The 14,584-nt window shown below is 52.8% G+C and overlaps 2 protein-coding genes across 2 annotated transcripts; one reads left to right on the top strand and one right to left on the bottom strand.

The window, feature by feature from the left end:
* Positions 1 to 12,027: 12,027 nt before the first annotated feature.
* Positions 12,028 to 12,648, bottom strand: LOC119706661 (translation initiation factor IF-2-like; the record flags this gene model as incomplete). The annotated part of the gene is made up of 1 exon (XM_038150578.1): positions 12,028 to 12,648. A coding segment is annotated over one exon (567 nt), but the record flags the coding sequence as incomplete, so codon positions are not given.
* Positions 12,534 to 13,742, top strand: PURA (purine rich element binding protein A). The gene has a single exon (XM_038150055.1). The coding sequence runs from the start codon at positions 12,663 to 12,665 to the stop codon at positions 13,611 to 13,613; it is 951 nt and encodes a 316-aa protein (XP_038005983.1). The 5' UTR covers positions 12,534 to 12,662; the 3' UTR covers positions 13,614 to 13,742.
* Positions 13,743 to 14,584: the final 842 nt, after the last annotated feature.

Raw genomic sequence — 14,584 nt, 5'->3', positions numbered from 1 at the left:
ACAAGTTACTGCTTGTAGGCAGCCTGTGGCTGGAAAATGCCCTTGATATTACAGAAATGGGAACTTGTTTAATAGGTCCAAATAAATAGGAAAGCCCAGGAGCTCAGGTGGCAGCATTTGAGCCCTGTACTGAGAGGTGCACAGACCTTAGGGCAAGGCTAAATATAGGTCCCACAAACCAGAACAGAGCTTTTACTGAGAAGATAATCAAGCCCTGGAGGAAACTACACAATATAAAGCTGAGATTTAAAATAAATGTGAAATGAGTTGGTGGATTCGGGACCAGTTCCTTATGGAAAAGTTTTCACATCAGAAAAAAAAATCGTTTGGTAAAATGGGCTCTTCAATTAGCAGCTTCAGCAAGAAGCCAGAAGGACTGGAGGGGTTCTGGAGCCTCATCCCTCACCTTTCCATCCTGCCCTTTGCAAGGAGAGCTGGGATCAGGGGAGGGGTGGACTGTTCCAGGCTGCTGCATGTAAGGGGCTGAAGAGGAGCCCTCTTTGCTCTCCTTGTGCTCTCCTCTTACCATGCACTTTCCCAAGAACATCCTGCACTCTCCAAAAGCAACACCCAGGGCAGCAGGTGCTGAATCCAGGCAGGAAATCCACAGGACAGGTGTCCATGGCTCCCTGCACACCAGGCTCTCATCCTGCACCCACCAGTGGCCAGGCTGCAGCCACTGGGACTGTCCAAACCAGCTTTCAGGTGGCCAGATCCTGAATGCAACATCCCAGCGGTGATGCCCAGGGAGGGAGGCTGGATCCCACCCACCAGGGCACTGCCATGTCCTCACCCAGCTCTCCTTCAGCCAGCTAAAGGGGTGCAAATTAAAAAATAAGACCAAGCTGTTTTTTCTTTTCCTCCCTCATTCCTTCCTCGCTTCATCTCACACTGCAATCTTGTGGTTTGCAATTAAATTGTGTCTTTATGTCTCCTTTCCTCAATAAGTTCATGAAAATGACTTTTGCTCCAAAGTGGAGCATCGATGTCTCACTCTGTGCTGAGCGTGAGAGCAAGACACAGGGCCCAGGAGCAACAGAAGCTCCTGCTCCCCTGGGGAGTGATGGGTTCAGTCGGGCTCCTGAGCCCCTCCAAGCATCTGAGCCTCAAGTTTCCATTTTCAGCTCCATTTTCAGCTCCTTCTCCTCCTTGCAAAGCCTGTGCAACAGCAGTGGGAGGTTACAAATAGAGCTAGGCAGCTCATCTGCTGCATCTCACTGTGTGATCCGTGGGCACACACGTGCACGTGCTGGATCCTCCCTCCTCGGGCACCTCCAGACTCTCCCAACAACCCAAGGCCACTCTTCTTCCCTGGTCTGCAGCTCCCTCCTCAGCCCTTTGCTGAGCACGTCCTGCCTGGAGCTGAGGACACAGGCAGCACCACAGGCATCTGCACTCAGATTAACCCTGCGGAGCCAGGGACAGCAATCTGTATTTCCTCACCCAAAATTCATCCCCTGGGAGGGATGCCAGGCCAGCTCTGACGAGACAGAGGCTTCAGTGGGAGCCTCTGCTTGCTGCAGGAGAGATGGGGCACTGACATCACCTGCCTTACCTACCCCAGGGGGCCCCAGGGGTGCTGCTCCTGCCTCTCTCCCCTCTCCTGAAGGCTGGATCACACACACAGACTCACTGGGGCAGGGACACGGGCACTAAAAGGAGGGATGATGGGAAGTGGTCTCGTTTAGTCTGTCTGAGAGGAAGTTTAGGGCTGAGTTAATGGCTAAAAACTACCTGGAGGGCAGGTACAAAGGTGACAGAGCCAAAGTCCCCTCGGTGAGGCATGTCACACAGGGCAGTGGCCCTGTAGTGCAGCTTGGGAGGCTAAGGGTGAATATCCAGGTGATCTTTCTTCCCCAGGAGGTGGTGTATCCCCAGGAGAGCACACAGCACGGGCACAGGGGTCCTTCATTGTTTGGGGTTGATGAGGCTGAACCCAGCAAGGCCGTGGTCACCCTGACCTAGAGCTAGCAACAGTCATGGTGCAAGCAGGCACCAGCCAGGAGCATCCATCCCACTGAGCTCCCATCTCACTGCCCCTTCCAGGACCCTGAGACTCTGAGTTATGTGAGCTCTCCCCCATCAGGCATGGCTGTTTCTGAGCCCCCAGCTAGTGGGGTAATGCTGGCTGCCCATGACACAACACACAGCACTGTTCCCTTCCAGGAGTCACTGCTTCTTCATGCAGGGAAGCAATGGGGACCTGAGTGAGGCACTTCAGAGCAGAGATCTGGCACAACCCTCTTGTTTCCCCAGGCTGGGGATGGCCAGGGAGGCAGCAGGAGCCTTGGCTCTGGTCCGAGGGGAGCAGTCTGTCCCTAGACCCCCAACAAGCACACCCATTTCCTCAGGGACATTCCGGGACTGGGTGGGGGAGGAGGTGGTGTGGGGGTCTCTCCAGTCTCAGTGAGAAATACCAACAGCAAAAGGCTTCATAAAATATCTTTTTAAACAAGGCAGAGTAAAAAGAGAAACATCAAGGGCAAGTAAGCCTCTGCCCCTTCAGATGCAGAGCACCCTGCATTTGTGCAGCGTGGGATGGACCCGGGACGGATTTTCCCCAGTGCTGCACATATCCCTTCCCTGGAGAGAAGTTCTTCCTTTTTGGTTCCTCAAGCTATTACAGATCCTTCTTTTTATTCTGTCTTATTTAGGCAGCTGTTTTATGATGCCATTTGCTGTCAGGCCTTTCATACTGAGATGCAGAATTAACCCCCTCTCACAGGGGCCGGAGCCCCTTTCCTTCCCAGCCCCCTGCACTGCTTTCCCCAGAACAAGGGGCTGTGGCTGCTGTGCTGGCTGCAGCCTGTCCCACAAGTCTCCAGCAAAGCCAGTTTGCCAGTGCTTCTGGTTCTTAAATAGCTTTCCTCTCCAACAGAAACCAGGTGCTCCACACACCACAATCTCTTACCTGCTCCATCCAAACCTTGTGGAATCCCAGCACTGCATCTCTCCACCTGAACCTCGGGGTATTTGCTGAGCAGCTGTAAAACAATTAATTGAATTTAATTATTGAGAGGATTTTCATGTTTCCTGCACACTAACACACCACGTTATCTCAATCACACCAGGGCTGGTCTCTAATTCTCTTTTTAATGAGTTCCCAAAATATTCCCATAAGCAATATCCTCAAACCAGCTCCTCTATCTAGACACTGTGAGAGGCTGAAACCTCCCAATGGTCCCTGGGGAGGGAGAACGACTTCTTGCTGTGCTGGGTGCATTCTGTATTGGCACCAGGCAATTCCTGCTCTCCCCAGAAGCAGAATTTAGGGGAGCCAAGGTTTTCTCCTCCTTCTGGTGTGATCCAGTCTGCTGTGATCCTTCAGTCTCCTGCAGGGTTATTGCACAGCCCCAGCTGGGACCTGTGGGTCTAAAAGCAGACCAAGGAATTACTTCATAAAAGTGAAGGGTTTTCCCCTCTGACACCAAGACAGAGTGGACTCTGCAGCCAATTTGCTCTGTGAGAAACCAGAGCATGGAAAAAATCAGTACCTTCATCATTTTACTCATGGCATCTTTGAGGGAAAAATAAAAAGATGTTGCCTCCGTGGTAAGGTCTGGCTTATGGACTAAAAAGTTTTCAATTAAATACCTCTTCAGCAAAATCCAAAACACTGGGATGAGTTCTGGGACCACTTTTTTGAGCTGGTAGTCTCCAGATAAGCCACAGAGAGCAGGAATCCCAGGTTTTCAGATCCCAGACAGGTCTCAAGAGGACAAAAGGAATCCCACCAAGGGTCACAGTGATGCTCCAGAAAACACCCCCAGAGCAGCTCTGAAAGAGACATAGGGAAATGTTAAATGATTGCTGAATAAACTTTGATACTTTGAGACATTCCCCTGCTACAATACAACATTTCTTAATGCTGCCCACGGGAAGTCACTCACAGAAAAGGAATAGTGCCTGACTCTTCCTTGTCACAGCGCCCAGGTCAGGCTCACAGGACTCTGCAGTTGTGAGCTGGGCCTCTCATCACCTCAGGGCTGGCAGGAATCGACCCCACCACCTCATGAAGGACAAGTGACTCTGCTGCCTTAGATAACCCCTCACCACAGCCCTTTTCTTTTGGTAAAGCTTAGAAGTCGGCTTTTCTCTTCCTCTATGGAAAACTGTGGACCTTCAAAGGGAGATATCCCACCTACCTCCCACCTGTGGCAGCCCCCCTCTCACCTCTCACAGGAGGAATGCAAAGCTGGCCACACCTCCATGTATCAGCACATGTCCTTCAACATCCTTGAAGGACAGCTGTGACTTCCTACCAGGGGAGGCACTGGAGTACAGCTTAAAAAACAGTTTTATCCTCCTGGAAAAGACAGGGACTGGGGTCCAGCAGATGCCTCCTCCCAAGTGTGGGGCAGGACACCTGGCTGGGTCTCAGAAGGACAGGGCAGTGCTGCAGTACCTGAAGAATGGCTTCAAACATTCATCCTGTTACCCCTCACTCCACGAAATCATACTCAGAGATCATCTTGTATCTCCTCTACTCAGGCTTTGCCATCACAGCCAGTTGCTGTGGTGAGATGAGATGCCTTGGTTGTTCTCATGTGTGCACAATGAGGAGTTTAGAAGATACAAGCTATAAATTCTTCTGGACCAAAGTTCCCACATTCTCCAGGCCAGGCTGAGAAGTATCTGTGTAAATAGGTTTGTTTGCAGTCAGCCAAGTGTTTTCATCCCAGAGACCCAACCAGATTCCTGTCCTGATGATGTGACTGCCAAACAGCATCAGCACCAGCTCCACCAGCACTGGGCAGAGCAGCAGGTGCCCTGCTTGGGTCTGTGCCCACCCCACAGGGCTGTGAGACCCTGCCCCACCCAAGGGCCCATCCTGCTGGAGGAAGGTCAACCCCATGGGACACATCACCTGTCCCAGACAGAGCAAGACCAAGCACAGGGCCAGTGTGAAAACTCAGAGCCACCCCCAGGAATAGCTCTGAAGGGAGCAATTCCTGTCCCCTGGGTTTGCACAGCAGCTCACACTTCTCTGGAGAGCACGGACCTGCTCCCGGGGCAAACCCCTGCTCAGCCTCAGCACCAAGGCAGCTCTGCAAAGCACGGGGGATGAAACGCTGCAAAACAAGCTTGGACCAGGGCCATGCCTGGCCATGAGCCAGAGAGGGGCCAAGAGCACTGTGAGCAGAAAAGGTGTTTATAAACACCTCTCCAAGCCTCCTGCACAGTAAGACAAGCTGTGGAAATGCCTTTGGCTCCTTCCTGCTCATCTCTGGCTGGGCTCCACAAGAGCTTCCAGGGCATGTTTTTGTCCATTTATCTTAGAATTGGGAGGGAGGGGAGTTGGAGGAGTTTAAATTAAGTTCCAGTGCCTCTGCTCTCCTCCAGGTAGGTATTACTCTATTCCTGGGTTTATGTAGCATCCTTGAAATTACTGCTTTAGGTATCAGCTGTGCCTGCAGGGCTGCATTCACTCACTCACACACACACATTTGCCCCCAGGAGCCAAAAGGCAGGTCCTGAGCCTCTGCAATGAGCTTAACACTGCTAGAACAAGTCTTGAATACACCCATTAGCCTTGTGGCTGCTGCTTAGCACCACAGGAAAAGAGGATTCAAAACCAGGGGCACTAAAGCCACTAGGTGGGTGCAGGGTTCAGGAGGACAATTATCTGCATGCAGCAAGAGGTTCCACCATAGGAACATCAGCTGCTTGCACTCCAGCCAGGGATCTGAGCCCTTGTCTGCACTGCACAGCTCCATCTGCACAGCTGCAGTTTGCTCTTCCTTGTGTGAGCTTTGGGAGAGTTTTCCTTTCAGAGTCATGTAAACCAAACGCCAGAGAGGATGGGGAGCTGGGATTCTGTGTGCTGGTTGTGGCTGGGGTAGAGTTAATTTTCTTCCCAGTAGCTGCTATGGGGCTGTGCTTTGGATTTGTGTTGACAACATGGCTGATAACACAGAGATGTTTTTGTTATTGCTGAGCAGAGCTTACACAGAGCCAAGGCCTTTTCTGCTTCTCATTATCACCCCACCAGCGAGCAGGTTGGGGATGCACAAGGAGCTGGGAGGGGACACAGCCAGGACAGCTGGCTCCCACTAACCCAAGAGATATCCATACAATTCACAGAATTCACAGAATGACCAGGCTGGAAGAGACCTTAAAGATCATCGAGTCCAACCCAGCCCCATCACCTCAACTAAACCCTGGCAGCCAGTGCCACATCCAGGCTTTGTTAAACACACCCAGGGATGGTGACTGCACCACCTCTCTGGGCAGCCATTCCAGAACTTTATCACCCTTTCTGAAAAAATCTTCTTCCTAATCTCCAACCTGTATTTCCCTTGATGCAGCTCATCCCAGACCATACAGCTCTGCTGTCCCAGGGGTGCCTGAACACCTGCCTGCAATGGCAGGAGGGGAACAGATTCCTTGCTTTGCTTTGCTGGTTCATGTAGCTTTTGCTTTCCTTAACTGTCTTTATCTCAGCTGCCAGTTTGTCTCACTTTCCTCCTTCTGATTCTCTCTCCCATCCCATCAGGGGGGAGTGAGTGTGTGGATGATGGTGCTGAGCTGCCATTTGGGGTCAGACCCAGCACTGTGTCATGCTGGCAGCAGCCAGCCCACCTGAGAGCTGAGGACTCGCTGCATCCTCTTCCAGTGGCAACAGTCAGGTCAGCATCTCCAGAGAAAAACTTCTGGGGAAAAGAAAAAGTCAAAGCATCTTTTTCTTGGATGCAAAATTGGTAAACTGTGATTTGTTCTAAATCTCATTTCAAAACTGTGATTTGTTCTGCATCTTCCTTCTTGTCCTCACAGATGTTTGGGGTTTCTTTGGCCCCACATGGAAGCAGTCAGCCCATTTCACCCCAGCTCTACGAGCACCCCTGCTCCCTGGGAACAGATTGCAAAAGATCTATTCCAACACCCTCACATACTTTTTAAGGAAAGGGGGTTTAAAGTAATCTGAGAAAGAATCACAGCCTGCAAAAAGCTGCACTGGGGAGGAGCTGGAGTACTAACCCCAAAACAAGAAGTTACAAATGGCCAGAAAGCTCCCCTGGCTGGAGGAGGAGGAGGTGTGGAGGTCCAAGGCACACTCACACATGGGAGTCTCTAGAGCCAAAACTTCTCTCTGCCTTCTCCCACCCTTTCCTCCTCTGGGACCCTGCACCAGCTGGACTGCTCTTGGGCACATTAGGGACCCCACCTGGTGTGATCCAACAGCTTTTGAGGCTGCAAATGAATGGCAGGATAAAGCAGGCATTGTGGCATGGGAGGGGGATCCACCTCTATCAGGCAAAGCTGGGAAACCCAGAATGCTGCACACAATGCCAGCCAGTGCTTTCTAAGCACACTTCCCAAAATGTGCCTTGAGGGCATGCATTCACAGCCCACAACCTCCAGCATGTCCATAACCCCAGAAGGAAAAGCAGGACCAGAGAGGGTGGCAGCTGCTTTGCTGCATGGCTGTGCAAGTCCAGAACCAGCAGTCATGGCTGGAGGAACAACAGGACCATCTGGGCACAGCTCTGGAGACAGCAGCAAGGCAGCATGAAAACAAGAGGACTCAAACAGCAAAAACAGGAGGTGCTGTCATCTTAATAAAAGGATGAACCAGCTGGTCACAGGAGCCAGAGCAGCTGTGCCTGTGAGCCAGCTATGCCCACCTTCCTGGACATCCCTGTGGACAGAGCACCTTCCCAAACAATGTCGTGGGCATGGGAAGAGGGAAGGGAAGGAGGAGGCCCACCCAGGCATCACACCAGTTCAACTGGAGGCAAAGAAGCCACATGGATACTGGGAAACAGGCAGTCACGTACATGGGTGACACAGCCTTTGCTTACTGCTGCACATGATGCTGGGCTCTAGTCCTTGCTCCTCCTTGAGAGACAAGGAGCAGAGAGCCCTGGCTTTATAAATTATTCTCCCTGAAAACCAGCAAGATTGGAATTTGGTGGCCATTTGTTGCTAGCTTTCAACAGAAGAGCAGCCAGCACTTCCTGGATTATGTGGGGAGCTGGAGAACCAGGCTTCCCTCTTAATGTCTCTGAGAACCAAGGACTGGGGAGGGTCCTTGCTCTCTGCAGGTGATGACACCTCCATGGTCAGAAAGAACAAATGAAAGGGAAGCCAGCTGAGAAAAGGGCAATGGGGGACTTGCAGGCCAGTCAAAAGAGAAGAGAAAGCACACTGGAATTGGAACAAGCCATCGTGAAAACAATCCCAAACTTAATTCACTTGGATAGGACATCACATAGTGCTTAGAAGAATTAGCCCATTATCTTTGCAGACACAAGAAGCAAGAACTTGCTCTGCCATTGTGCAGTCACTGATCCCTTATTTCTTTGTTTCTTTTTTGTTTGTTTTTGGTTTCTGAAGAGTGAGCAAGTCGTTACAGCTCACCATGGAAACTGCCGCTGTGGACAAGGAATGGCTGTTATGTCCTCGGGATGTCACCCTCTAGCAGGTGGCCAAAAAGACACCAACCCTGTACCCAGGGCCAGTCTGAATGCAGCCATGCCCCACTCCGGGACAGCTGGAAGCCAGGCTCCCTGGCAGGGTTATCCCTCAGGCAGTGACCCTCCAGTTCCCCCGTGGAGGAATCCTTGCCTCGGTGCTCCCCCAAAACAGATCATCAAAGGACGTGGAGCTGCTTTCTTGGAGAGAAGCGGTTCCAACTGGAGGGCTGCAGTTGTCCGTGGCCAAGCTTTCCCATTGTTATTTTACAGTCGCTTGATGTTCTGAAAGATATTTAGAAAAATGACTTTAACTGTCCTGTGCCAAACTGGGTGAGGATGAAAAAAAATGAAATTTGGCAGGGATGTTATTCATTCAGCATGTAGCTTGGATGACGTCCAGTCACTAACACAGGAGTTTTAACTGATCTGGGAGACTAAAAACCATTCACAAATAATTTGATTTAGGGTCACTGTGATTTCTTTTTATAAATAATTTTCATTGAGAAGTATTTTTTTAATTAGGATCGACAGATCCTAATAGCAACGCTATTGTGTGCGCCGCTCATCGTTCCCATCTTCCTAAATGACTTTCATATGTTGTGTGCTGGTTTCTTGTTTGCTGCAGACGATGGGGCTTGTTCACAGGGTAAGCAACGCCTCACGGCCGTGGACGAGCCATGCTGAACTCCTCTCTCCAAAGGCACGCTCCAAGGACGACCCAGATGGAAAGCAAAGGGAGCTTTCACCAGCCTGTTACATGATCCTGTTCAGGGGCTGGTCTGAGCCTTCACCCAGCCTCAGACATCCCCCGAGGCTGTAAAAGCCTTCTGAGTGCTCTGCATCTGAGAGATGGCAACAGCAACTTGGCTTTGGTGCTTCGGTGCTCCAACTCCCATCACGGCACAGGAAGTTCTCTGAACTTCCCTTTTCCCCTTTTCCATGGTGGAAAGAGTTCTTGCTGGACAAGAACAGGACCAAGGGAAATATCTGACACAACCTGGAAAAAAGTCTAAACTCAGTCACCTCCTAACCCAGCAGGTCACCCGACTCAGCCTGAGCAGATCTGGGAAGACTGCAGGAGAAGTCAGAGCGGACAAGAGAAGAATGACTCGGCGACTCAAATGAATCTTGCTTGGCAATATCCTCCGTGTGTGACAGCCTTTTCTTTGACTTGCACAATAACAATTGCAGCCCAGCCACTTCAGCTACTAATCTTATCTCTTGTTTGAATGGCTCTTAGCTTGCCTCCTGTTGATTATAAATGTTTGTACAAGTTCTTGGAGTCAGCGGAGTTGTTGTTTCGTAGCTGGATTACAGACTGGGGCTCCAAACTTTGAGATGCTCACAGTAATGATCAGCTATGTTCTTAAAAGCCCACTGAATTGGATTTCAAAACAAAAGGCCCATTGATCTTAAGCCTGAAATCCCAGCCACAACTCTGAAAATCTTTTCCCTTGTCTTTCAAAGGAACTGAAACTGGTGTGAAGAATGACTACAACAGTCAAAGAAAGGAGGATTATCTTATGAGAGGAAGCTACCTAAATTTGGTCTCATTTAGGCTGTCAGAACAGGGCTGAAGTGGGTATAATCGCTACTGAGAGACACATGGAAGGAGAGAAGCTGTTAGAAAATCTTGTGAAATCTCCAAACTGAGAGTTGTGGGGCTGGAGTTGAAAAGATTTCCGATTTTCAGAGCAGAGAGGTCTGGGATGGGTTTCAGCAGAAGCCACAGAGGCAGTGCAGTGTGCAGCCTGAAAACCATATGGGAGCCACTGACAGGTCTGCAACAGCCAGGACGGGCAGCATGTGACCAGGAGCTCCCTGCAAGATCCCAGTCCAAACCTGGACAACGTATGGAGAGACTCCCCGGGCTCCTGCACTTATCCATCACCCTGGACCATACTATTTTGCACCTTGCCTCATTCAGCAGCCATCCAAAGCTTGCCTTGGCCACATGATCTTGTTTTAGCATTGGGCAGACAAATTTAACCTGCTGTGGGTCCCCAGGATGGGCTGCTGTGGTAGAGCTCCCATTGAAAAGATTGTCTTTTGGGAAGAAAACCACTTTTTTTTCCTTTGTTTTGTTCACTTCAATAAGGAAAAGCCTTATTCAAGCCAAATTCAGGCACAAAATCAGAGCATTAGGTAGTGGCTGTGACTTCCAACACTGAAAAGTGCGGGGCAAGCAGAAAGAATCACAGAATCACAGAATTTCTAGGTTGGAAGGGACCTTTAAGATCATCAAGTCCAACCCATGTTCCAAGACCTCAACTAGATCATGGCACCAAGTGCCACATCCAGTCTTTTTTTAAACACATCCAGGGATGGGGACTCCACCACCTCCCTGGGCAGAAGATTCCAGTATTTGACCACTCTTTCTGTGAAAAACTTCCTCCTTAATTCCAGCCTGGATCTCCCTTGGCTCAGCTTGAGACTGTGTCGTCTTGTTCTGTCTGTTGTTGCCCAGAGAAACAACAACACATCCCATAAAACATCATCCCACCAAAGCACCGACACCGGCAGGTTGCTCCCAGGAATGTTGGTATCCACTTGGAGCACATCCACTCCGGAAAAATTACCACTGGCCTGTGCAGGGGAGGAAAAATAACCTCTGCTGCCGACCAGCATCCTCAGCACCAGCAATTGTCACTGCACCCCAGTCAGAGGCAGAGCAGCCACGCTCCTCCGGGGCACGAGCACAACTCCTCGTGCACTTCCCAGCTGTACCGCATGGATAAAGCATGGTTCATCCATAAGGACACCTGCTGGCCATAGCAACAGGCCGCGGGTTAAGTTGTCTGATGTCACCTGACGTGAGGATAAAAAGAGCAAATCAAGAGAGAGGGGCTGCCAAAGCACCGGCCTGCAGCCTGCCATGGGGGCAGCAACCCGGACACGCAGTCCCCTCACCAGGAAACACCCAGGACAGCTCAGGCAGGCTGAAAATCAAACCCAGCAGCCACGGAGAGCACTGCACATCCCCAGCACGCGGGGCTTTCTGACAGCTGGCAAACTGCAGCTCAGCCAGTGCTGAAATATTGTTTCTGTGGTAAAAGGAAACTGTTTCTCTGTGTATTTTTTTATTACCCATGGAGTTGCCATCACCACGGCTTTAACCACAGCCATGGGGCAGGCTGGGGTTCCTCCTGCGATATCTGAGCATCCTTTAATGCAACAAGATGTCTCAGCAGTTCACTCCCTGTCTCCTCGAGAAAGACAGTTGTGTGCCAAGCACATTCTACAGGCCACCCCAAAATTCACAGCACCACTCTTTGTGCAACATTTGTGGGGTTTTTGGGATGCTAGAGGTACATCCATGCCTTCCACAGAAGTCAGCGGTCCTGGAAGCAGCAGGCAGGGAAGCGACTTCCACCCGGAGCAATCCTACCAGTTTGTTTCCTGGCCTGCTGCATCAGGAGAAAACATCCTTACTTGGGCTGGAGCTGGCTTAAAATTGAGGGTTTGGAAACAAGGACTAGAAGCTAAAGCATCTCCGCCAAAACCCACCCCCAAACCTCCAAAATCCACCTCCAAGCCTCCAAAATCCCACCCCCAAGCCCCACCTCCAAACCCCCGCTGCGGGGGGACGCCCGATCCCCCCGGTCCCCACTCCCGCTGCGCTCCCGAGCCTCCGAGCCCCGCGCCCCGCCATAGGCCAACTAATTCACTTCATCATCAACCCCGGATAAACACATTTCCCACCCGGGCATCCCGGGCATCCCACCCGGGAGGAGGGCCCGCTGCTGAGCGTTCTCCCGTACGGTTCGCTGCGGGGAGCACGAGCCCGGCGGCTCTCCCGGGCCCCGCGGGCTGCCCCCGGGGCGCGGCGGGGCCGGGCGGGGCCGGTGCCGCCGGAGCGGGGCCCGGACGCGGCGCCGGTGCGCGGGGGGAGCGCGCAGCTGCAGTACCCGCGGCGGCCGCTCGGGGGCGCGGCACTGCCGCCGTGCTCGCCGGGGCGGCCGGCGGCGGGGGCCGCTCTCTGCCGCCTTCCCGCGCCCTCTCCTCGCTCCGGCAGATCTCGCGAGAGCGCGGCCGGCTGGTGGCCGCGGGGGCTGTTGCAGCAGCGGCGGCGGCGGCGGCGGCGGGAGGAGGAGGAGGCGGCGGCGGCGGCGGCGGCGGCCGGGGGCGGCCGAGGAGGCGGCGGCGGCGGCGGAGGAGGCGGCGGCGGCGCGGGGGCGGCCGCGCCGGGGCGAGCAGCGGCGGGCGAGGCCCGAGCGGCGGCGGCGGCGGAGCGGCGGCGGCATCATGGCGGACAGAGACAGCGGCAGCGAGCAGGGCGGCGGCGGCGGGGGCGCGGCGGGCGCCGGGGGGCCGGGCGCGGGCGGCGGCGGCCCGGGCGGCGGCGGCGGCGGCGGAGGGGGCCCGGGCGGCGGGCTGCAGCACGAGACGCAGGAGCTGGCCTCCAAGCGGGTGGACATCCAGAACAAGCGCTTCTACCTGGACGTGAAGCAGAACGCCAAGGGCCGCTTCCTCAAGATCGCCGAGGTGGGCGCGGGCGGCAACAAGAGCCGCCTGACCCTCTCCATGTCCGTGGCCGTCGAGTTCCGCGACTACCTGGGCGACTTCATCGAGCACTACGCGCAGCTGGGGCCCAGCCAGCCCCCCGAGCTGGCGCAGGCGGCCGACGAGCCCCGGCGGGCGCTGAAGAGCGAGTTCCTGGTGCGGGAGAACCGCAAGTACTACATGGATCTGAAGGAGAACCAGCGCGGGCGCTTCCTGCGCGTCCGCCAGACCGTGAACCGCGGCCCGGGGCTGGGCTCCACGCAGGGCCAGACCATCGCGCTGCCCGCACAGGGCCTCATCGAGTTCCGCGACGCCCTGGCCAAGCTCATCGACGACTACGGCGTGGAGGAGGAGCCGGCCGAGCTGCCCGAGGGCACCTCCTTGACTGTGGACAACAAGCGTTTCTTCTTCGACGTGGGTTCCAACAAGTACGGCGTGTTCATGCGGGTGAGCGAGGTGAAGCCCACCTACCGCAACTCCATCACCGTCCCCTACAAGGTCTGGGCCAAGTTCGGCCACACCTTCTGCAAGTACTCGGACGAGATGAAGAAGATCCAGGAGAAGCAGCGGGACAAGCGCGCCGCCGCCGCCGCCGCCCCCGCCGTGGGCGCCGAGCCGCCCCCCGAGGCCGAGGCGGCCGCCGCCGGGCCGCCCGGCGCGCTGCTGCAGGCCGAGGAGCCCGAGGAGGACTGACCGCCCGCCCCCCGGGACGCGGACTGGCCCCGCCGCCGGCGGGAGGGCGGGCGGGCGGCGGGGCGCGGGGGCGGCGGCCCGGAGCCCCCCCTCCGCCCGGAGCCCCCCCGGCCGCGCCGCCCGCCCGGCGCCCCCCCCGCCGCCCGGCAGCAGCAGCGCCTCAGACCCGCCACCCATCGCTGGATGTTCCTCCACTTTACCCACCGTATCAAACAGTAAGCAGCTGCTAAAACAAAACAAAACAAAACAAAAAAAAAAAAAAAAAAAAAAAAACAAAACACACAAAAAAAAAAAAGAGTCAAAAAAAAAAAGTAATAACATTATATATGAACTGTGTTTCCTACTTGATTAAAAATATAAAGAACTGAGTGTTTATTTCCCTAATTAACCGAGAACTTTTGTACACGTTTAAGCTATTATTATTAAAAGTGTTTGCAAAAATGGTCAAGATTATAATATTGCTGAATTATATAAAAAAGTCCTTTTCATGTTGAGCTAACATTTGACTTTAGCACAAAAAAAAAAAGAGATATTTTAGAACACGTAAAATAATATTTTTAGTTTTTTCTTCTCATTTTGTTACCAAATTTCGAACCTTACATGGAGGTTACTATAGTATATTTGACACCCTATATACCTGTGATTAGAGATGTGTATATATATATGAGGGCTAGGCATGCTGTGTGTCTGAGCTTTGTCTAAATGTTATGCAGAAGTTTGTAGAGTTAAAAGGTACGTAGGTTTAATTCATGCAAGGTAAACAATAAGTGCTCTCTTTTATACAATATGCATTGCATCTGGACCTTAAACATATAAAAATGGTCAGTGAAACTTCTGTGAACATGAAGAAAAATTATTAAAAAAGGCATTTAAATGAAATTTGCTAACTTGTGATTTTTACGTTTGAACCAAAGTTATTCAAATAGTAAAAAAAAAAAAAAAAAAAAGAGGAAAAGAAAAAAAAAGAGAGA

The sequence above is a fragment of the Motacilla alba genome, chromosome 13 (genome assembly GCF_015832195.1).
Source record: "Motacilla alba alba isolate MOTALB_02 chromosome 13, Motacilla_alba_V1.0_pri, whole genome shotgun sequence".
Lineage (NCBI taxonomy): Eukaryota > Metazoa > Chordata > Aves > Passeriformes > Motacillidae > Motacilla > Motacilla alba.
This window is presented reverse-complemented; position numbering and strand designations above follow the sequence as displayed.

Excerpts from the sequence above, each read along its gene's own strand:
- PURA (XM_038150055.1), top strand. The coding sequence starts at position 12,663 with ATGGCGGACAGAGACAGCGGCAGCGAGCAGGGCGGCGGCGGCGGGGGC.